The sequence below is a fragment of the Stegodyphus dumicola genome, chromosome 12 (genome assembly GCF_044657685.1).
Source record: "Stegodyphus dumicola isolate Sdum_Otavi_A_Nest chromosome 12, ASM4465768v1".
Lineage (NCBI taxonomy): Eukaryota > Metazoa > Arthropoda > Arachnida > Araneae > Eresidae > Stegodyphus > Stegodyphus dumicola.
The window spans coordinates 113589467-113614810 of record NC_140779.1 but is presented as its reverse complement, the minus strand read 5'-3'; the positions used below and the strand labels follow the sequence as shown (position 1 = coordinate 113614810).

At 33.0% G+C, this 25344-nt stretch overlaps 2 protein-coding genes across 4 annotated transcripts in view; one reads left to right on the top strand and one right to left on the bottom strand.

Moving 5' to 3' along the window:
* LOC118189728 (neuroguidin-B-like) overlaps window positions 1-25344 on the top strand; it is a 177968-nt gene that overhangs the window by 61675 nt on the left and 90949 nt on the right. The gene's annotated exons all lie outside the window — the stretch shown is intronic.
* On the bottom strand, window positions 1324-23739 carry EMC4 (ER membrane protein complex subunit 4). Of its 2 annotated transcripts, XM_035360391.2 has the most exons (6): window positions 23611-23629; window positions 23367-23481; window positions 23119-23230; window positions 22862-23015; window positions 13417-13574; window positions 1324-1553 (listed from the first exon to the last, which is right to left on the bottom strand). In XM_035360391.2, the coding sequence occupies exons 2-6, from the start codon at window positions 23432-23434 to the stop codon at window positions 1512-1514; spliced, it is 534 nt and encodes a 177-aa protein (XP_035216282.1). In that variant the 5' UTR covers window positions 23435-23481; window positions 23611-23629; the 3' UTR covers window positions 1324-1511. The 2 variants fall into 2 exon arrangements, with proteins under 2 accessions (XP_035216282.1, XP_085662938.1); XM_085806812.1 differs by lacking the exon at window positions 13417-13574 and having other exon boundaries at window positions 23611-23739.

Genomic DNA, 25344 nt, shown 5'->3' with positions numbered 1-25344 from the left:
ACTTTTATTAATTCAAGAATATATGTATTTTGATTTTCTTATGAACAAATTACAGATAAGTAATACACTGCTATTATAATAACTACATCTTGATCCAAAATGAATGTAAAATATTTTTCAATGAATCTACCAGAAAAGACTTGGAATTTGGAAATTCAAATTTGGAAAAGACAACTTTTCGTGAATGGTTATATATTGTTACGAATTTGGTATTTAAAAAGCTAATGTCAGTTCAATTATAAATTAAATGGTTTTATTTCTCGCACAGTGCAGCGCGTCACGAATATTAAAAGAAAGCTAAGCCGGAAAAATTAAAAATACAAGAGCGCGTGCGTTAAATAAATAAATATCTCTTTTTGATTTCGAGAAAGTGCTGGAAAATTCTAGCGCGTGATTTTAAAATCTTATAAAAGGAGGAAAACATCTCAGTTTGTAGTTAGTTGCTTAGTTTGTTGTTGTTTAGAAAACTGCCGTTGTTGATTATAGCGAATTCGCGGATTAGCGTTCTTTAGCTGTTTTGAATTACGTTCTATTGGACATTTGAGTAGTTAAAAGATAACTACTGTGAGGTATTGTAATACTGCATGATAATTTGAGAAGATTTAAGCATTTTTGTTGTGATAATAATAATTTTTTTGTTCATTTTGCATCGGAATTGTGCATTCATTTCATAACGAACCCGTACACACGCAACAATATGTATATAGAAATACTCTATACTTACTATATTATGCAAGTACATGTGTACCATAGATCCATTTGATGTGAAAATTGGCAGTTTAAAAAGACAACCTTTTTTTTATTTTCGCATGCAGCAAATATGATCAGATGAATCATAACTTCATAAAATGAGATTTAACAAACATTTATGTGAAAATTAAGAAAGATCATTGGCAGACTTGAAAGTGTCTTACCTTAGATATAGCTGAATAATTATAAGTCTTACAAAAAAGGATATGCATGCTGAATAATTCTATCAAACTATTTACAATGCCTTAGGTTACCGACAGTAGATATATCTGGACCAAAAATGAAATATCAAACTTGTATGCAGATAACCTTTATGCTTGAACTTTGATAGTAAGTGTTCCTTATCTCTCCAATAAAGCTAATTGTGATGCTCTGAATATATATATTTTGACCTTCTGGATACAATAAAAAGCCTCAATTATTTTCTCAAATACAAGTACAATGTGCAGATTAATACTTACCATATCTCTATTAAAAGAGATGCTGTTATTCTCTTACAATCTTCATATTTTTTAATGTTCTTAAAAATGTGAGTAATATAAATTTAAAATTATTTTCACCACAAATCTCTACTCAGTATTCAAACATTATTTATTCAATTCTCTCTCATTCAGTCACTTTTATATACAACAAAAATGATAAAACATTTTTTATTACAACCACAATATATAGATTCCAGTTCATTTTTATAACTAATAAATAATCTGTTATATATATAGAGAGAGATATAGCTATACATTCACATATCGAAAATTTCGCTGCTACGAAGATAATATAAGACCTCCTCCTCCAAACTCCATTCTCTAGAAGAAAGAAAAAATATGAATGTAAAAAGTGTATAGCTAACAATTCAATATAATATACATTATTATTCTGTTAAAACTGAAGATAATAGTTGAAATTTAGGATAGTACAGGAAAACAGTCTTCATATTTTCTGAATCTTTACCTGTACATTTTTCAGAAGTTCAGGTGTAATATTAGGTTCCAAGGATGCTTACTGAAGCCAAACTGAATAAATTGTCAGTGCTTTATTTTTTATTTGACACTATGAGGAAGGGAAACTATCATATCCAATAAAACAAATACAAGATTATGACAACCATGTTTTAGAACAGACACAGCATTTTGCTAGTGGACTTCATGTTATGAGAAGCAAAAACAAACACTGCAGCATATTATCAGATTTTAAGGAAACTCTGCCAAACAATCCAGAATAAATGCACAGAATGCTGTCTGCCAGAGTTCTGCTGCTTCAAACAATTTGAAGTCCCATATGATTATTCAAACACAAATTCTAGCTGAATCTATATTGGCAGGCAGCAACTGTATTACCACCTACACACGTCATATCTGGCATTATCAGACTTTATACACATCAACAAAGTATTTTGGTCTCTCACTATGAAACTGTCACAGCAATAACAAAAATTATGTAGAAAAATATAAAATCTTTAAAAAAAAATCTAGGTTGACATGCAAAAACTATACTTAAACATTTAGTAAAAACAGGAGGTTTTGTAAATAACCCATTTGCTTAGTCAACTACAGCAGGAATTAATGGCGCTAGATAGACAGACAGAATCCATTGTACGACCAGAGCTATTGCGCTAAAACACAATAATGCCGGTTGGATGAAATTATGCCTTTGGGCATATGACGTCATATAGTTCCGGATGTGACAGTCTTGCAGGGGAGAAATCTGAGGAAGGAGTGTAAAAGGGGGCTGCAAAACTTCACAAAGCTGAGAGAAATCAAAGTAATCTTACAAACTGCACTGAAGACTGCTGATTTGTGTTGCCATCTATTGAGCCCAGCACTTAATCAGTCACCATACTGTGAGTAAAGGAAAATTAATTTTCCATCTTTCCATCATCCAACTTCTTTTTCCTTGAATTATTCTACAAATTTCAATAATCTGCTGATATTTTTAACTTTGTCTGTTTCAACTCCCAACATTTGATTCATATACCCAAAATGGTTCAGGTGAAACATTCGGCGCATGTGTAACAGAGTTCGTGACAGGGAGATTTTCCTTCTGTTTAGAAATAGTTTTATATGGTTTTTTAGGCGGCTCAGGAACCTTCTTTTCTTGTGTTTCACTTGTTAATTTTAGGATAAAATTGACATTCTTTGAATGAAGCCACATGATTTTTTTCCACATTGGATGCAGGTGGGCTTTTCATCTTTAGAAAGAGTGCAAGTGTATGTCAGATGGCCTTTACTGCAGATCAGATATCATGGTATATTACTACAAAAAAGTCTGATCCATTGGCATCTAAAACATATCACGAAATTTCGGTTGCTATGATATTTTCTGATTGAGACCCTAAGATTAAGGATCATACGCTTCTTGTAAATACTTCTAATATCATCTCTCTTCAATGAAGCAAGGATACTGGAAGTTTCATCTCTATTTAATTTTCTAATGAATTGGGTAACCTTAATAACAAGATATTCAGCTTCGTATAGTTCAGTTTTAATTTTGCTAGTGCAAATATCTTCAGTTAAGCCTTTGATGACAACTGTAAACAGTGTTTCTTCTTTTGATCTGGAGGTACTGAACTGAATTTCAATCTTCATGAAGATAGTTAGTGCACAGTCACGATTCAACCCATTCAAGACCAGCGTCCCATATACGCGACGCAACAATTTTACTCCTACCAGCGCAGAGTCATGTATACGTAACTTTAAAATGGAACGATACATTTGAATTTTTAAAAGCCAGTAGATGGAGCTAAATGATACTTGTTTTCACATGGGTTGATTCTTACAGCATTTGACCTTCATGTACTAGCATTAGTTTCTGTTTTGTGCTTCTGGTCTTGATAGATTTATTGGTATAAACAAACTGGGCATCAAGGCTCTTTATTAGTGCGCATGTGAATTAAAAGGACACAGGCATTTTTGTTTATTTCGTTAAAAATTTCTTTTTTTTTTTTTCGCTTTTTTCGTTATTAGAATGTGGGTAAGTGCATCCAGATCGTTTTCATTTATGTTATTTGCTTTTTATGTTAGGAAAGTGCATTCAGCTGACTGTAGCAGGTGTAACGTTGCCGAACACCCGTGATGGAAAAACTCAAGACCAGTTGTCCTTTTTTCCATTTATTTTGAAATTTAAGCTTTCCTGGTTAATTAAAAAGTAACATTATTATGGAAGGGGAAATACCATCAGCTTTCTCGACGCGCAATGCGTCTTATTCGTTCGCATTTCTCAGGAAAGAGCCAGCGTTTTTGTTTTTCTTACTCGATTTAATAGTCATTATATATAATAACTTGAATGATCATCATATATAATGACTCAGGCACTATGTATTTACTTTACATATAATGTATATATTGACGTGATCAGTAACGGATATCCCGCCAATGGGGGGTCTTTCCTTTATCACTTTCCGGTCATCGTGACGGACACTGTTTTTCGATTTATAAAAACAGGAAGTTTTCTAATATAAACCTGATGTTACACAGGGTTTCAGGATGAAATATTTCTGGATGCCTTTTGAAGAAGTTTTGGGACATGTGCTGGGGTTATATTCAGTTTCATTCTGTTAGCCATGGCTAAGAGAGCTTACTTAAAAACTTACAAATTTGTCCAAAATCACCATACACTCCACCTTCCCATCTAAGTGGAAGATATTTTCCGAAAATTTAGGTTGACAGAAAAGGTAATAAAGGTAGGAAAAGATGCGTTGTGGGCGCTAAAACCAAGGACAAGCAAACAACTTATTTTGAGTGCAAAATATGCATTTTAGGACTGTGTGTTGATCCTTGTTTTGAATTAGAAGTTCTAATTTCCTTCAAGTAACCTCCAGTTTATTCCTCCTTGGAGAAATAGTAAGGGCTAGTCTTTTCTTTTTTACAATCAGCAATAGAGTCACTTGAAACTTCCATGCTGTTATCCTACCCTGGTGAAGAATCATCCAGACTGTCCATGTTTTCTTCCGAGATGAGAACAGAATCCAAAACCTTGCTGGGGAGGATATCGTCTTTGCTGATTCTCTCATGGACTCGGATTAATTAGGCAGCACAGGAGTAAGCTTTGCGGATTTTGAAGAAGTGATCCAACCCTTTTTTCAGCATTCGTCTGTGAAGGACAAGCACTCGAGTCTGTAATACTCATGGTAGTTATACACCAGGGTTCTTCAACTTTTTTTTTTTTTTTCCTTTGCCTAGAAGAAAAATCACCAGAAGTCTTACTTTCTAATTTCTTAGAATCATCTGAAACACTAATCTGACTAATGTCCAATCCTTCATTCTGTAACACTTGAATAAGGTTAGCTATAGGTGACAGACATGAGGACACCTGATGTCTAACAAAGGTAAACAGGTATATATCCCATGCCCGGGAATTTGTTTCTCTATGAAGTCTTGAACAAACAGGAGCCTGGATGATATTACATGAATGCATTAGCTAGATGAATACATAGGCATTAGTTGTTAGAATAATTGGTGATGCTCTCAGTGCATGTTGCCATAATTCTTAAATGTATCAAATATTTCAATAGTACATTAAATATGATCTGTCAGATAAATGCACTAATACACTAAATACATGATTAAGTTACATGGATATATTAGTTATATACCTGAGAGCTTGATTAAATTACAACACTTGAATATATTAAACTTACTGACATTCATTTACTTGGCAACTTGCATTATTTGAGTACTCACATGTGTTGATACAATAGATGCATGATTATGTTATATGAATACTGTTTATACACTTGAATATTAGTTATATACTTGAATACTTGATTGCAATAAAAGCATTTGATTAATTGATTACATTAACCTATACAGTACAACCTGTAATCCGGACTTGTCGGGACTTTGACGATTCCAAATTAGGAGTTTTTCCGTATTATAGATCATCAATTTAAATCTGGTAACATGGCATGCAGAAATTATACAATTAAAAATATGAAACCATAATTTATGAAATAAAGCGCAATTATGATCTAAACGGTATCAAATTTTACCAAAAAAAAAAAAAGCTTAATATTTATTTGTTCACTTTATTAAACATTTCTTTCAACGTGCGCATGCGTAAAGCATCCATAATGTTGGAAAAATATGACTTGTTGTAACCCTTTTACTACATCATCTTTCCTCCTCGAAATGTTTATTAGGCTTAGTTCTTATTTTAACGTAATACAGTAGTTACTTCTACTTCTTTTTCTTACTCCCACTGTTTGCGTTGAGAATGGACTGTTTCAACCTAATTAAGATGCAAAAACGAAACGTGATTTTACGTCATCTGGAAAGCCGATTCGTGCCGATAGCTGATTGGTTGCCGTGAGATGACATCATGCCTACATCTGGTATAAGTATCTCGCGTCGCTCTGGCTCAGCCCTTCTAGTTCCTGCTTTCCTGGCACTTGGGTGTGCAGTTTCCAGCCCCTTGCGAAGGATGCATGCAGTCCGGTGAATAAGTTCCTTGGTTCCTGTCCACAAGATGACTGTTCCTGAATAAGTTCCTTGGTTCCAGAGGCTACAGTGTGAGTGACTGTCGTGGGTGGCATCCATGTTCTTCATGAAGGTGGCATTTAAAATAAGTTAGCGGCGATTCCTCATATTCAACTAATGTAAACGGAGTTAGGCCGGATTTAAGTGCTTTCAAGAACTTGATTTAAATTTCAGGTGCTTTCTTGACCATTGATCATGGACTTATTGAATATGTAGCCAATTTCATTTGAGGCCGCATAATTTCTGTTTAGGACATTTTGTTTGTATTGAATGCCAGTATTTTTGGAGACCAGGTAAAAATATTATTTGATGAATGATGATTATATTATATATTTTCTACGACTCTGATATTGTTTAAATTTATTATTTTTGTGTGTTTTTATTCTATTTTATATTGTTAATAAATTGGTTAAGTTTGAAACTTCTTTATTGTCTTCAATGTCTGCACAACATAGTATCTCAGGGAGCTTTTATTGCTACTACTGCTAAATGTTTAATTTTATAAACTCTAAACTTTGCTTTAGCATCATTTTGGTTATGTGCCCAGCCCCTGAGTTATTTTTAGTGCAGACTTTTGAAGTTTAAAGTTAATTTAAGACTTAAGAGATTGGGGGGGGCGGTTTTTGTTGAAATTCAAATATGGCTACTGTTAATGTTATGCATAATATTGCTAAACTTGAGGCATGTAATTACTTTACATGGTCTAAAGATATGAAGTTTGTTTTAAATGAAAAAAATGCATGGCTTTTGGTTAAAGGTATTGAAAATTGTCCTGATTTAAATGATGTTAAGGGTATTACAAAAGAAATTATTGCCGACTATCAAAATAGAAGTCGTTTGGCATTATCTTTAATTTATATGAATGTAAGCCCTGAATATAGAAACTTGATAAGTGAAATTGATGACCCGGTAGTGGCATGGAATACGCTTGCCAAATACTTCCAGCCAGATTATCGGTCTAGACATATGTCCTTGTTTTCAGAGTTCTTAAATTGTAAAATTAAGCCAAATGAAAGTATTAGTTTCTTTTCTTTTAGATTAAAATGCGTAACTGAACAGTTAGCTGATATTAATCAGGCTGTAAGAGATGTATGCATATGTTTTCAGTTCTTAGATTCCTTCCAGATAAATATGATCAAGTAGTTCAGAATGTTTTGAGGTGGCCAGATGAAAAGTTCATATTTAAAAATGTTGAACTTGAAATACTAGCAGAGGAAACGCGTCTTAGTTTAAGAGAGATAGATAGGGAAAACTCCAATAAGACTATAGAAGTCCAAAGTACTCACTGTGAACACAAATTTAAGCAGATTAAAGGGCTCAAGTGTTATAAATGTGGCCATCCAGGTCATATTCAAAAATACTGTAGAAAGAAAGGTAATTTTTCCAGATCACCCTCGCCTGCTTCTTCTGTTTCCTCAGCTGTATCTAGTAGTAATAAAACATCTCTTAAGTGTAAGAATAAACCCAAGTTGAGTAAAGGTAAAAATAATTCCCTTGCTCAGTCCCATTTTATAGCTCAAGCTAATGTTAACAATTTGGAGGAAAATGATAATAGTTGGATTTTTGATACTGCTGCATCTCATCATTTTTGTAAAAATAGTGAATTGTTTGATACTTTTTCTCCTGTGAAAAATGAGAATATGCTAGTAGCTATTGATGGGGTAACTTTTCAAATTCATGGGAAGGGTACTGTTAAAATGAAATTTGGGGATACAGTTATTTTGCTTAAGGATGTTTTATACTCATCTGAACTGAGACGAAATTTAATATCTGGACCTAAGGTGGATATCAATGGAGCAAGATTTTATGGTAAAAACGGACAAATTAAAGTTACTGATGATGAAAATGAAAACTTGTACAAAGCTAAGTTGATAGGAAGTAACTATCATGTATTCCCGAAAATAGTGAAAAAGGGGGGCAAATCTGTAAAATTTGAGGCATCCACAGTTCAGCATAACAATAGTGAATTATGGCATGGTCGGTTTGGTCATATAAATTATGGTTCTATTGTCAGGACTAGTAAAAGACATTCAGTTCGAGGTCTTCCTGTGTTAAAGCACTCACCTAATTTGTTTTGTGAACACTGCCAAATCAATAAGCAAAGACGAATCTCCTATAGACCCTTAGAAGGTATTCAAGTAAAGAGGTCGCTTGAAAGGGTTTTTTCTGATGTATGGGAACCTATTAACATTCCAGGTAGGAATAATGAACGTTATTTCGTTTCCTTTATTGACAAATATTCTCGTTATGTGGTAGTGTACCCCATTGTGGAGAAAAGTCAGGTGTTTGAAGTATTTGAAAGGCATATAGCACGTGCTGAAAGATCTTTGAAATACTTTAGGACTGACAATGGGTGAGAATATAATAATGAACAATTCAGGTCATATTGTAATAAAAATGGTGTAAAGCACGAATTTACAGATGTATATACTCCAGAACAGAATGGAGTTTGTGAGAGATTTAATCAAACAGCTCTCAACAATGTATGTGCAATCTTACATGATAGTGGAATGAGTTCTGAATTTTGGTCAGATGCAGTAATGTATTTTGCATATTCATTTAATAGAATTTGTCATAAGGGCCAAGATAGAACCCCATTCGAATTGTACACTAAGCGGAAACCATCAGTATGTCACCTTAAGACATTTGGAACGATTGCCTATGTGGGAATTCCAAAGGCTAAAAGAAATTCTAAGCTTGATCCAAAGGCAACAAAGGGTTGATTGATTGGTTACAGTGTAAGAACAAAAGGGTACAAGATTTAGTTGGAAAATAAGCAAAAGGTAGTAGAAACCCTAAATGCTAATTTTAAAGAGTAAATTGGAATGCAGAAAAGTGGCAGTGGAGCTGCACTGGGCACCCTTCCTGATTTGGAATCTGAAGAAAGAGTAGAGTTCCAATCTACTGATACTCCAGTTGGCTATTTTCCTGAAATAGAGGAAAGAACCGATACCATTGAACGATCTACATTGAGACAAGTAACTTGGCTTCGTAAACCTGTTCCAAGGCCAGACGGCACTCGTACAGATGTGTATTATTTTGACAGGGGATCTAATCAAAGACTACGATAACCAAATGATGTAGAAAGGTATTGTACTGAACATAATATTCAGTATGATCCTACCTTGTTTGATTTCAAGGGAAGCAATACTTATAGTGGTGAAATCGACCCAACTGGCACTCCTTCAACGTCATATACCCGAGATACAGGGGTTGGACAAAAATATGGAAACACCTTTAAAAAAAACATGTTTCTTTGCTTAATATGGTGTAGGAAACCCGTTGGCATCCAAAACAGCTTGCAGTCTTCTCGGAATGGATAAATACAGTTCCTGTATGTTTGACAAGGGAATATTATACCATTCTTCCTGCAAAACGGTGGCAAGTTCAGATAACGATGTTGGCGGTGGATAACGAGAATGCACTTTCCGTTCCAATGTAGACCACAAAGGTTCGATAATATTCAGGTCTGGTGACTGTGGTGGCCAGGGGAGATGGGACAACTCATCCTCGTGCTCAGAAAACCAGTCCTGGACAATGTGAGCTGTGTGAACAGGGCCTTTGTCGTCTTGGAAGACACCATCACCATCGGGGAACAAAGTTTGTACCATGGGATGAACTTGATCGGCCAAATTGTTCACATAAGTCTTGGCAGTCATGTGCCCTGACACAATTATCATGGGGCTAGCAGAGAACCATGATATGGCTGCCCAAACCATAACAGAACCCCCGCCATGTTTCACTCTTGGCAACAAGCAGTCTGTATTATAGGCTTGAGATGGCGTTCTCCAGACGTAAACTCGGCCAGAAGTGGAAAACAATGTGAAAGAAGACTCGTCAGACCATATTACTCGCTTCCACTGCTCTATAGTCCAGGCTTTATGATTTAAACACCCCCTTTTCCTGTTACGGGCATTAGCATCACTGATGAGTGGCTTCTCAATTGCAGCACGGCCAGCAATTCCCTGTTTATGAAGCTCCCTTCTAATTGTTTTGGTACTCACAGGGTTCGGTAACACAACATTCATTTCAGCAGTAACTTTTGCAGCTGTGGTCTTCTTATTTTTCGTCACAATTGCCCTTAATGATCGTCTGTCACGATCACTCAGGACACACTTTCGTCCGCGCTGTGATTTAGCAGATGATGTTTTACCGCTTTTCAAATATGCGGAATAAATCTTCGATACAGTACCTCTTGAAACACTAAACACCTTGGCTACCTTGCTTACGGAAGCACCTACCATACGTGCTCCAACAATTTGCCCACGATCGAAGTTTGTTAACTCTGACATAATGCGATGACAACCTCACATAACAGTACTCCGACAACAACTGAACTGTTTAGCACATTTACGAAGTTGTATAGGTGGCGTCAGTAGTCAAAAACGCCAGCGCCACCTACATATTTCATTAAACTCAATCTTTCTTTTCAAACATGCATTTCACAAGGTGTTTCCATATTTTTGTCCATCCACTGTATATCCAAATGAAATTGCACAAAATTGTCATTTTCTATTCATTAAGCATTCATGTCTGAATAATAAGTCATAGTATCTTCAGATTTCCACTTCACTATGACATCATTTACTCTACAATGGGGAATATATTAACATTGCAGAAAAATTTCGAACTTACTTTCTTTATAAAATTTAGTTGTATCTTTTGTTTTGCAGTGACTATTGTAAACTTGCAGATCTCTTTTCATTACTATCAGAGCTATCACTGATGTTAGTGATAAAATCTGCTTCTGCCAGGGATTTCCAGAATTTTGATCATATAGTGTACATAAAGTGAGATCAGATGAGGGTTGATAGACAATAAATATATATTTCTTTCTCCAAATATGCGAATAATGATTATACCACTTACTGTGTTTTTATTCTATTTTATATTGTTAATAAATTGGTTAAGTTTGAAACTTCCTTATTGTCTTCAATGTCTGCACATCATAGTATCTCAGGGAGCTTTTATTGCTACTACTGCTAAATGTTTAATTTTATAAACTTTAAACTTTGCTTTAGCATCACATAATGTGCATGTGTAATGTATGCGCATTCTTTACGCGAATGCGTAAAGTTTGTGGCTTTAAGGTCTGGATTATAGATCATTCCGGATAATGGACATCCGGATTACGGACTTTGTACTGTATACAAGTACATTAATTGCACGCGTACTTATTCAATTGTTAACACTTAAATAAACATTAATTCTTGGATATGTACTATAGTTTATATTAAATACAGTAACTCCAAGTTTAGCTACAGCAGACTGGAACTTGGCTTCAACAAGCTTACCAGCCTTCAATTAATTTCAAGTACAGTCAAAAGTCATTAATCCACACTCGTTGGGACTTCGGCGATTCCGGATTATAGATCATCAGTTTAAATCTGGTAAGATGGCATGCAGAAATTATAAAATTAAAAATATGAATTTTATGAAAAAATAATAATTTATGAAATAAAGAACAATTATGATCTAAAAGGTATCAAAATTTACAAAAAGAAGCTTAATATTTATTTGTTTACTTTATTAAACATTTGTTTCAACGCGCGCATGCGTAAACCATACATTACGCATAGTCGAAATTAGAAAATTGCAACCAGAAAACTATTTGATTTGTATTTGTGATATTTATATAATATTTATTTGTTTACTTTATTAAACATTTATTTCAATGTAAGTTGTTTAAGTTGCTTCGTTTTATGTGATAATACTTTCTCTTTAATTCTATAAACAGATATAATTTCTTGTTCAGTTACAAAGTTCCACTGTCCAAGTCCTATAATTGCTGTGTCGAGAATACCGACTAATTTGTCAATCGAAATTTATTAGTTTTCAATAACCTCTGTGTCACTTTCTTCACTATCGCAAGCGAATTATAATGACGAGGAATTTGATTTAAATCATATCAGAGTACATCGAGATGAAATGCTACATTTAGTAAGGAATTATAAGCCAAATAAAATAAAAACATCTGCCCTGAAGATAAGGATAGTGCTGACAGATTCATTGCGCGCCGCGGCGTTTCCCCTCCCCCGACCACAGAGCAGCATGAAATTGATAAACAGATTTCGGAATAGTTAGATAAACAAAGGATATGCCTTTATCCATTTTTTGCAGCAATTCAACTTTTTGTTTGATGGACATCAAAACATACTTTCGCTTTGTAGATCCTTTGGAAGCTCCAGCTCGGAAATTCTATTTGACATAATCGAAAGTTCAAGCTTACTTTTATAAAATGGCTCTAACAGTCTGCAAAAAATAATAAGCCGGATCCAATTCGAAGATTAAGGAACAACGCAATCTGCAACACTAACTGAAATAGATAATTAGATAATTTTAGCTTAGCTTATACCGCCTGTTATACATTAAATGCGCATGCGTAAACGTATTATGCGCACATGCATATGCGCAGCCGTAAAGGTCTTACGCGCATGCGTCACTATGGGTGTCCGAATTAACGACTTTTCACTGTATCTCCTACAGCTCCAACTGTCAAAATCAACACACACATATACATAGAAGGAATTCAATATAAATTTGTACTTATTATAGTATTTAATACAATTTTCTCAGAAATTTATTTAAAATAATAACTTAATACTACATAACTTATTTAATTTATAAATCAATAATCATATTTAATACAATTATGTAATAAACAAGCCAAAATATACTATTTATTATTAAGCGAACCAGAAAATTCATATTTTACAGAAATATATTCATATTTATTTATTTTTATTCATATCTATATTACTCTTTTCCTTTGGCTGTCAGCAGCTGCAGCTAATAATGCCTCAAACATTACCTACAGCTTCTTTTTCAGTTCATGGAAGACTAAAAATTGTATGTATTGAATACACGAGTACTTTATAATGAAAATCCACTATACTGATACAATGCAATTATGAAAAACCAGTTATATCATTACCATCTATTCTTTGCACATAAACAGATCAGTAACAGTTTATTTCTTACACATGTTCACAAGAGTAATTCTTTGTTTCTTGCTAATGCAGAAATGCACCAAATTTACTTATCTACTTCAACTAAGAAAGTTTTTTTTTTTTTTTTTTTTTTTTTTTTTTTTCCCCTTGTATACTGCATTGAAAGTTCCACTGTTTACTTACAGAATATGGCTTAAAAATGTATGGCTATGTACAGTAATTATAGTAAAAACTTTATTTCTCACCTGCTGTGGCTGAACAAAATCTAACCAATCTGAAGCATATGTTGGAAGCAATCCCATTGAAGAGCATTTATAAAGTGCTAAAGCAAGGCAAACCAGATTTCCAAACAAGTACACAATTTTTTGAAGGACAGCTTGGCCTCCTTCTATAAGCTTAAATGCTACATGTTGAAGGAAAGAAAAAAAAAATTACATCTGTTTTTGACTTTATAGTAAATTTTCAGAGCTAATTACTATTAGCGAATAAAAAATATCATTGAATACACATGTATAAACTAAATATTACAAATGTGGAATAAATATGGAAAAGTTTTAAAAACATGTAATTTAAAAATTTTTTGCATAAATTAAAGCTGCTATTTGTGTCAAAAATTTGTATTATCAATTAAAGTTTAAATATTAATTCATTGTATATTAAACATCACACAATACATATTTATTAAATAAATCACTTTATAAAAATGGTAACAAATGCAAAATTATTAATTCATTGTATATTAAACATCACACAATACATATTTATTAAATAAATCAATTTATAAAAATGGTAACAAATGCAAAATTGAATATACTAAGTATCTCATTTTTAGCCCAATGGGGCCATTTTTCTAGAAGGGCTATTAATTTCATTTTGGCATTTTGCGTTGGTTCATTATAAATGGAGTTTCATTTTTCAAATTGCCACTTACCTCTCTGTCATCAAACGTATTGTCATGGCAATGTAAAAAGGCACAAATTTAATAAAAAGCAAGCATTCATATTATGCCCATTGCATTTTATAGTTCAAGTTAAGAATGTGCCTTTCAAGACGAAATATGTTAACAAAAACCTTAAAAACTATTATGTCTATGCATCAATGCTACTCTATGTTCATCATGATATATATATATGATGAAAGCAAAATTTAGAAGTACTGATGCAGGAACACTGAAGACATAGAAATGTAGCAATGTAGGCATACAACGTAGATCCATATTGAAGAGGAAGAATTCTGATTACATAGAATACTGAAATGCCAATCCACAATGAATAAGAAGTTTGGCAGTTGAGGTAGATTAAACCTTCATTTTTATTTAAACTGGCATTTGTGGCCACAATCACTTAGCACTCTATTTGTGTTCATTTCCAGAACATTTGCATTTTTTAATACTATTGCGAAAGGAAGAAAGCGCAACAAAATGAAATGGTATCCAAGCAAAAAAGTTTGCATGTATCCAATATGGCAATCTGTTAAGAGAACGGTTTTGGTTTAAGTCAGAAAAGTTTCAGTTCTCTCAGAGTTTAGGTTTCAATTTAACTATACGGTCAAAAGTCATTAATTTGGACACCCATAATCCGGAATGATCTATAATCCGGACCTCAAAGCTAAAATCTTTCTGAGCATGCGCCGCATTGACGCTTGCGCATAGGCGTTTTATGCGTGCGCGCAAGACATTTACGACTGCGCATATGCGCCTGCGCAAGCGCAGAATACGTTTTCGCGTGTGCGTTTAATGTATAACGGACGATATAAGCTAAAATTATCTAATTATCTATTTCAGTTAATGTTGAAGATTGCGTTGTTCCTTAATCTTCGAATTGGATATGGCTTATTATGTTTTGCAGACTGTAAGAGCAATTTTATAAAAGTAAGCTTGAACTTTTGATTATGTCAAATAGAATTTTCGAATCTTAAAATTAAGATTTAACTTGAAATTAATGTAGATAATTACCGAGAGCATTAGATTTTTGTAGAGTAGTTTACGTGAGATGAGATTGCTTGGGGTCACGTGATAGGAACCGGCGAATCAGGATGTTGAACCATAAAAGCATAGTGAATTCTTAAATTAATGTGTTTTTACAAATTTATTGTCTTTATTTATTGGCTTTTTATAAAATTTTAAGCGATATTAAAATGTTTATGCCTTTTTAAAAAAAAAAAAAAAAAAAAAGGAATTCTTAGAACTAACATTTTTTTATATTTTTTATGTCTATACTGTATGTTGTCGCCAATAAAGTCTGCTTGGCGAGATTTGCGCCAGCGAAACGGAAAAGTACCTAAATTTTTTTATTCTAGTTGACCTGTTTATATATATAGTGGCTTCCAACAGTGTTTGTGCACTTACGAGTTTCAGTGAAAGATTGCTTTATTTATTAATAAAAATTACTACAGTCAAAAGTTGTTAATGCGGATATCCATAATCCGGAACGATCTATAATCAGGACCTCAAAGCTACAAACTTTCTGCGCATTCAAAGCATAATGCGTTCACGCATGTGCATAGGCATTTACGCATGCGCGTAATACTTTTACGCATGCACGTTTAATCTAGAAAACAAAACGGATCTAGAAAACAAAAGTATGTTTCGATGTCCATCAAACAAAAAACGAATTGCTACAAAAAATGGATAAAGGCATATCCCTTGTTTATCTAAGCGTTCCGAAATCTGTTTATCAATTTCAAGCTGCTCTGCGCGGGGGGGGGGGCAATGAACTGGAAGTTGATCTGTCAGCACTATCGTTATCTTCAGGGCAGATGTTTTTATTTTATTCGGCTTATAATTCCTTACTAAATGTAGTATTTAATCTGGATGTACTCCGTCTTTGATATGATTTAATGCCTCATTTTCAAAACGTCTTTGATATGCCTCATTTGCAAAACAAGTCGCAGTTTTTTCTTATCAGATTGATTGTTTCTTTCAATACTGGCATATAATTACTTAGAATTTTTATCAGATAGTTCAGTTTTATGTCTAAAGCCATTTTCGGTAATTAAGTCAATTAGGATGCAGTCACATCGCTTACCCGAAGCCAAAAATATAGAAAAGGTAAAGTCAAGGGTTAAAATTCATCAATTCTAATGAGAATGCATTAGCGAAGTAAAGCACTGCAGTTTTACATAATTTTTGAGTAAGCTATTTGTATGAATTGAAATATTTCTTGCATTTAAACTTGAGTTCCAAATTAAGATTTAACTTGAAATTAATGTAGATAATTACCGAGAGCATTAGATTTTTGTAGAGTAGTTTACGTGAGATGAGATTGCTTGGGGTCACGTGATAGGAACCGGCGAATCAGGATGTTGAACCATAAAAGCATAGTGAATTCTTAAATTAATGTGTTTTTACAAATTTATTGTCTTTATTTATTGGCTTTTTATAAAATTTTAAGCGATATTAAAATGTTTATGCCTTTTTAAAAAAAAAAAAAAAAAAAAAGGAATTCTTAGAACTAACATTTTTTTATATTTTTTATGTCTATACTGTATGTTGTCGCCAATAAAGTCTGCTTGGCGAGATTTGCGCCAGCGAAACGGAAAAGTACCTAAATTTTTTTATTCTAGTTGACCTGTTTATATATATAGTGGCTTCCAACAGTGTTTGTGCACTTACGAGTTTCAGTGAAAGATTGCTTTATTTATTAATAAAAATTACTACAGTCAAAAGTTGTTAATGCGGATATCCATAATCCGGAACGATCTATAATCAGGACCTCAAAGCTACAAACTTTCTGCGCATTCAAAGCATAATGCGTTCACGCATGTGCATAGGCATTTACGCATGCGCGTAATACTTTTACGCATGCACGTTTAATCTAGAAAACAAAACGGATCTAGAAAACAAAAGTATGTTTCGATGTCCATCAAACAAAAAACGAATTGCTACAAAAAATGGATAAAGGCATATCCCTTGTTTATCTAAGCGTTCCGAAATCTGTTTATCAATTTCAAGCTGCTCTGCGCGGGGGGGGGGGGGGGCAATGAACTGGAAGTTGATCTGTCAGCACTATCGTTATCTTCAGGGCAGATGTTTTTATTTTATTCGGCTTATAATTCCTTACTAAATGTAGTATTTAATCTGGATGTACTCCGTCTTTGATATGATTTAATGCCTCATTTTCAAAACGTCTTTGATATGCCTCATTTGCAAAACAAGTCGCAGTTTTTTCTTATCAGATTGATTGTTTCTTTCAATACTGGCATATAATTACTTAGAATTTTTATCAGATAGTTCAGTTTTATGTCTAAAGCCATTTTCGGTAATTAAGTCAATTAGGATGCAGTCACATCGCTTACCCGAAGCCAAAAATATAGAAAAGGTAAAGTCAAGGGTTAAAATTCATCAATTCTAATGAGAATGCATTAGCGAAGTAAAGCACTGCAGTTTTACATAATTTTTGAGTAAGCTATTTGTATGAATTGAAATATTTCTTGCATTTAAACTTGAGTTCCAAATTAAGATTTAACTTGAAATTAATGTAGATAATTACCGAGAGCATTAGATTTTTGTAGAGTAGTTTACGTGAGATGAGATCGCTTGGGGTCACGTGATAGGAACCGGCGAATCAGGATGTTGAACCATGAAAGCATAGTGAATTCTTAAATTAATGTGTTTTTACAAATTTATTGTCTTTATTTATTGGCTTTTTATAAAATTTTAAGCGATATTAAAATGTTTATGCCTTTAAAAAAAAAAAAAAAAAAAAGGAAATCTTAGAACTAACATTTTTTTATATTTTTTATGTCTATACTGTATGTTGTCGCCAATAAAGTCTGCTTGGCGAGATTTGCGCCAGCGAAACGGAAAAGTACCTAAATTTTTTTATTCTAGTTGACCCGTTTATATATATAGTGGCTTCCAACAGTGTTTGTGCACTTACGAGTTTCAGTGAAAGATTGCTTTATTTATTAATAAAAATTACTACAGTCAAAAGTTGTTAATGCGGATATCCATAATCCGGAACGATCTATAATCAGGACCTCAAAGCTACAAACTTTCTGCGCATTCAAAGCATAATGCGTTCACACATGTGCATAAGCGTTTACGCATGCGCGTTTAATATATAACAGGCGGTATAAGCTAAGCTAAAATTATCTAATTATCTATTTCAGTTAATGTTGCAGATTGCGTTGTTCCTTAATCTTCGAATTGGATCCGGCTTATTATTTTTTGCAAACAGAGTAATTTTGTAAAAGTAAGCTTGAACTTTCGATTATGTCAAATAGAATTTCTGATGCTGGAGCTGCCAAAGGATCTACAAAGCGAAAGTATGTTTCGATGTCCATCAAACAAAAAGTGGAATTGCTTCAAAAAATGGATAAAGGCATATCCTTTGTTTCTCTAACCATTCCGAAATCTGTTTATCAATTTCACGCTGCTCTGCGGTGCGCAATGAATTGGAAGTTGATCTGTCAGCACTATCCTTATCTTCAGAGCAGATGTTTTTATTTTATTTGGCTTATAATTCCTTACTAAATGTAGTATTTCATCTCGATGTACTCCGTCTTTGATATGATTTAAATCAAATTCCTCGTCATTATAATTTGCTTTCGATAGCGAAGAAAGTGACACAGATGTTATTGAAAACGAAAAAATTTCGATTGACAAATTAGTCAGTATTCTCGACACAGCAATTATAGGACTTGAACAGGGGAACTTTGTAACTGAAGAAGAAATTTGTCTGTTTATAGAATTAAAGAGAAAGTATTATCACATAAAAAACGAAGCAAATTAAACAACTTACATTGAAAGAAATGTTTAATAAAGTAAACAAATAAATATTAAGCTTTTTCTTTTTGCAAATTTTGATACCCTTTAGATCATAATTGTTCTTTATTTCATAAATTACAGTTTCATATTTTTAATTTTATAATTTCTGCATGCCATCTTACCAGATTTAAACTGATGATCTATAATACAGAATCACCGAAGTCCCGTCGAGTCCAGATTAAAGACTTTTGACTGTATTTGAAAATGAGAATTTTTTTAATAATATCCATATTGCTTATCAAAAATACATTAGTTATTTTATGAACATACTTAAAAGGTTTTTTTACAAAAAATCAATAATAAAAAAATGACAGAAAGGTTAACTCGCATAAGTCTTCGTACGCTTTAAAGAAATCTGCACATATTATTAAATACAGTCAAAAGTCGTTAATTCGGACACCCATAATCCGGAATGATCTATAATCCGGACTCAAATAATATAATCTCAAAGCGTTGGCACATGCGGACAGGCGTTTTACGCGTGCGCGTAAAACCTTGACTACTGCGCATATGCGTGTGCGCAAGTGCAGAATACGTTTTCGCGTGTGCGTTTAATGTATAACGGACGATATAAGCTAAAATTATCTAATTATCTATTTCAGTTAATGTTAATGATTGCGTTGTTCCTTAAACTTCGAATTGGATCCCGCTTATTATTTTTTGCAGACTGTAAGAGCAATTTTATAAAAGTAAACTTGAACTTTCGATTATGTCAAATAGAATTTCCGATGCTGGAACTTCCAAAGGATCTACAAAACGAAAGTATGTTTCAATGTCCAACAAACAGAAAGTGGAATTGCTGCAAAAAATGGATAAAGACATGAAGAATGTGACAGAGAGGTTAGTGAAAACGAAAAAATTTTGATTGACAAGTTAGTTGGTATTCTCGGCACAGCAATTAACGGGACTTGAACAGCGGAACTTTGTAACTGAACAAGAAATTATGTCTGTTTAGAGAATTAAAGAGAAAGTACTATCACATAAAACGAAGCAACTTAAACAACTTACATTGAAAGAAATGTTTAATAAAGTAAACAAATAAATATTAAGCTTTTTTTTTTTTTTTTTTTTTTTTTTTTTTTTTTTGTAAATTTTGATACCCTTTATATCATAATTATTCTTTATTTCATAAATTATGGTTTCATATTTTTTTTTTTTAGAATTTCTGCATGCCATCTTATGAGATTTAAACTGATGATCTATAATCCGGAATCGCCGAAGTCCCGACGAGTCCGGATTAACGACTTTTGACTGTATTGTAGTATTTCTGTTAGGATATTGAAGGATATCTTGCAGCATTTAAGGCAGCTTTCAAACGTTTGGGCATAGAGTAGTTCGCCAGCTTTTTTTTTTTTTTTTTTCTTTGAGGTGGGGAAGGGGTAATAATTCCCCATTCTTCCATCATTTTTGTATTTAGTTCAGTTTTAGTTTTTATGTTGTATCTTCATACACTAACCTCTAATTCTCTCCAAACGCGTTCCATCAGGTTTTAATCTAGTGACTAAGGTGGTGTTTTCAGAACTTTGGGGCAATTATAGATACACCAAAGGCTAAAGTTGAGGGTCATGTGCTTAGGATTGTTATCCTGATAAAAAATATAATACCCAAATCTTAGGCAGATAATTTGGTTAATCTTTGGATTATGGTAACTTTGCGATTTTTTGGCGAAAATTTGGCGACCAACCCTGCTACTGCAACCTGCTAGTTTTTGTTTGGACGCCATTTTGTTTTCACAAAGTAAAGGCACTTTTTTTTTTTTTTTATACTCAAAATTTTTTTCCAACAATCTGCTAGCCGAATTACGCTTATATTAGAACTTTTATGGAACAAAAGTGCTTAATCATGACAAAGATTAGATGCGAAATTGGGAGAAAGTGCAGAATCGCAAACTGCTTGCCGTGTTTTTAAGAATTGCACATACACGGTATCCATGTACACGTCAACCTATTTTCACTTAAAAAAACCATCCCAGAATTGCACAAAAATGGCATTGCGCACACTCTTACTTTATCATGTACACTGCTAAAGTCCTAGCTAGTAACCTTTATCGCCTTACCAAAATGTCCCCAAACTACCTGTTACCATATTCCAAAGATTTGCCAAAAGATTTTATCATCAATTAACTGTGAACAGCAATACCTATATCGGGAGCCTGTCAGTTACAACATTTCATAGCGTTATTTTATTTTGATGTACAGAAATTTCAGCATTAACCTTTTAACTGTCATGCCTGAAATAATCTTGATCACAGCACTGGTACTCCAAAATGTTATGCCCGAATATGGCTCGGGCTAATTTTTGTTTTAGTGCATCATATTGTTATACCCAAATATATATCGTGAGAAGTTTATTTCGGCTTCAGTTCAACAGATGGCAGCATTTTACTGAAGGTTTCAAAGGATAGAGGTTAAAGTTCAAAGTGCGCGACATTTTAAAAATTTTTTGACTGCGAGGCAAACATTTCATTTTTGAGAAAAAAAAAAAAATTGACAATTTTTGCACCCAAACCATCAAAATAACTTGACAGTTAAAAGGTTAATGACCAATGGTTCAAAAGCAGAATATGAACCTCTTTTATTCTGATGCTACATAAACCAATCTGTCTCGAACGCAAGATTTATCAACTCTATAAATTAACTTATATCTTAATTACCCAATATAAAATTATGATAGTATCAGAATCTTTTATTTGCATTATTTAATTACATACGTACCATTTACGGCTCTATTCTTATATGCGTCCTAATATCACCAAATGTGGCGATATGTGTTCAGCGCTGGTTTTTGGCATGATTGCATGTTGTATGGCAACCCTGTAGACATTGAAAGATCTTTTGCTGGAGTAGTTTAATTACTCGTTGGTTCGTGCCGTGCATGTTTTGAAATGGCCTATGTTGCAATCAGAAACGTGATGACAAGATTTCAGTCGCGTATTTTAAATTGTGTGCAAAGGAAATTTAGTATTAAAAGGTACAATGTCGGAGTTGTTAATGAGTCTGCTCTGTGTCTGAGAAGATAAGAGGGAAAGATAAAGTGGTGGAAGTTGTTGAATCGAAGTTCGGCAAAAGGAAATATCATCGTGACCATCCTGTTGAGGGGCAGTGGGTATTTGGAGGTGTAGAAAGAGGGTCTGGGAGATTATTTTTAGTGCCTGTGCATGATAGAAGTAGGGAAACCCTGACGCAGTATATTAAAATGTGGATTGAGCCTGGTACAACTATTTTTTCGGACGGACAAAAATCTTACAAAGTTTTAGAAGAAGGTTTTGAACATTTGTGAACCATAGTATGAATTTTCTGAATAGTGTATCTGGCTGTCATATAAATAGGATAGTGATTACGTGGCGGCATATTAAAGGCGGTATGAAATTGGTATTTCTGCTGTTCAAAAAAGCATTCATTCATGGTAAGTGCATTTTATTTTATTCTTGTTCTTATTTTGTAGAATGTCATGTTCATTGTTTTTTTACTACGAGTTTCTGTCGTTATTGTTGTTTTTTTGAATTGTTCAAAATTTATTTTACTTTATTTTGTTGATTAGAGCGTAGTGCCTAGATTGTGCAATTCATAGATTTTTTTAAGTCTCGTTCATTGCCTAGATTGTGCAATCTGTAGATGTTTTCTTAAGTTAAAACATATCGATGTGTACATGGATTCTTGTCAAATATTTTTGGTTAGAAACTTTACGTTTTTGCTATCTAAATTTTTTGTTTTTGTTTTGGATTTTTAGCTTAAATTGTGTGTTCAAAACATGGTTTATGCATGTGCGAAAACCACGTACTTGGAGACATTTTAGGCTTAAAGTTCGAAATGTAGACAAAAAATTTAGATAGATATGGCCAAACATTTTTTACGAGAAATATGGCGACTTGAGGACGCATATAGCAGTAGTTCCCCCATTTACTTAATAAGAATACTTACTAGACTGTATCGTTAACAACGCTTTAACTAATCGAACAAACAGCATGCCAATCATCATTATAGGAAATATTGAAATAGAATTTCCGGCCATGTACATTATAAACAGATTCATTGGAACTTGTTTCAAAGGAGCCAATGCAATATCCCAGGATTTCTAAATAAATAAAGAACATTAACTAATTAGTTTGATTTAGACGACACAAAAAATAAACTTGTATGGATATGCAGACTTTTAAATGTATCAGCATTATATTTACTTTAACTATCAGGTTAGCATCCGTTTCTCTGCTGGCTTCAGCATGAACTTGTCCTAGAGATGAACTATAACCTGGAGGGGCAGGCAATTCAGAAAGCCGATCTGTTTTCGTTCTATTTAAAAACCCGATATTTATTAAATGAAGCAAAATATCTCGGAGAAAATAATTCTCATAAAATAACAGCTTGGAATTTTTTATAATATAGTAACTGTTAAGTAAATTCATATCCTAGAGCCAAATATACGTACCGGGAAGCAAAGGAGAAACACCATTTATGCCGTTTGCTCACCAATCTGTTTGATGACAAGGAAGCCATTTTAATTTTCTTTCGGATTCTTCATTGTTGCCACGAAAAAAAAATTCCTGAAATTCAATTTTATAACTATTAAATATTTCTTTCTTCACATTTCTTTATGTAGTATAAAAATTACAATGATCTGACAGATGTAAAGATTTTACATATTAATTTATTTTCTGAAAGTGGTACTTTACCTCTATTTGGTATCAAGAATTTATAACAAAGTGCTTAATTAAGATAAAATAACAAGCCAAACAAGTATTAATTTAAACGTCAAACAACAATGATGGTTCGGTAAAACCATCGAAACTAGTCCTGTGAAAATTTGCACATATAACGATGATATTTTTTTTTTTTTTTTTCTTTTTTTTTTTTTTTTTCTTGACTTCTAAATTCAAGTTCACTGGTAGTTTTCTTTTTAATGTTCAGCTACAGAAAAACATTCAATTTCCTAAAAATAAAAACTTTCCTTTCCAAAAAATTTCATAAACATACAACTTTTCTGGAGCAGTTAAATAAATATATGAAATGTATTATTGCTGTGTATCCCTCTCAACTCGTTGTGTTTTTTTTTGCATGTGTGTTTGTATTGCAATGAAAAAAGTGAAGTTAATCCGGATTTGTCTTCCGAAACAAATATACATCTGGCAGAAATATTTGGCAAATAATTGAAAAATTAAAAGTAAGATTTGATTATTTTTATTGATGTATATTTGTTATATCTAACAAAAACCAGTTCACAACTTTTTTTTTTTTTTTTTTTAAATATGGAAAAGATAGTATCTCATTTTATTGCTTGGTTCTGTCTTGTGAATGAGAAATGTTCTCAACAGAGAAGCAATTCATCATTGTTACTGCAACAAGTACTACAAAAAAATACCCATTTTTAAATTTAAGGGCTGTTTAATAAAAAATTGCGAGTTACAGCTTTCCGTGCGACATGTTGTGTGACAGGAACGTGGGCAGTGAGTACATTAATTGAAGAAAGATTTTTTTTAAAAAAATTGTGGTTTTCATCCGCAGAGAACCCGTTCGCGCCGTTGCATTTTTACTCCCCAAGCTCGATGAGCCGAGCCGTAAACATGATTTTTAGTGCATGTAAATTCAAGTTAGCAGACAAAACAATATGTTAAGCATATGGTAGTAAAATTTTACAGATAATAAGCATGTAGATGTAAAACTAACCGGTTTAACGTGATATACGATCAAGTTAGCATAGAAAAGAATATATTAAGCATAAGACAATATATAAACATTTATAACGGAAATAAAAATTCATTTAAAAAATATAAATTAGTATTAATGTACTGAAATTACCTGGTTAAATGAAAAAAAATTGTCTTACATTCCAGTTAACATAGAAAACAATATATTCCTTACACCAGCAGTGTTTTGCTAATTTTGATGACCATGGTGATGCATCAAAGTATTCTGTCATCTTAGATAATCAGTAATATTTTTAATTTCAATTTAATCATCTATTTATGTCACACCTGCCATTCTCTGAAAGGTTATTGTTAGAAAAGCATTAACAATATATTATCTTGTTAAAATTTTGTGCCATAAAAATTGATTTATTCTCATAATTTTAGATGACAATACCAATAATAAAAATAAAAGCATTACTTAATTATTTAAAATGCGCATGTACATTTTTGCGGCCTACGGAAACAAATTATTTGGTTGATCTTTGGATTATGGTAACTTGGCGATTTTTTGGCGAAAATTTGGCGACCAACTCTGCTACAGCAACCCTGTATTTTTTTTTTTTTTGCTGCCATTTTGTCTTCACAAAGTAAAGACGTGTTTCTTTTCTTTTTATTTACTGAACTTTTTTTCCAACAATCTACTAGACGAATTACACTTATGCTAGAAATTTTATGGAACAAAACTGCTTAATCATGACAAATATTAACTGCAAAATTGGG

What these genes read in the sequence shown, in the direction of transcription:
- EMC4 (XM_035360391.2), bottom strand. Translation starts at nt 23,434, where the DNA reads ATGGCTTCCTTGTCATCAAACAGATTGGTGAGCAAACGGCATAAATGG. An exon ending in GTTGTTAACGATACAGTCTA is followed by an intron (nt 13,575 to 22,861) that starts GTAAGTATTCTT and finishes TTCAACATGTAG; the next exon opens with CATTTAAGCTTATAGAAGGA. An exon ending in ATTTTGTTCAGCCACAGCAG is followed by an intron (nt 1,554 to 13,416) that starts GTGAGAAATAAA and finishes TCTTTCTTCTAG; the next exon opens with AGAATGGAGTTTGGAGGAGG.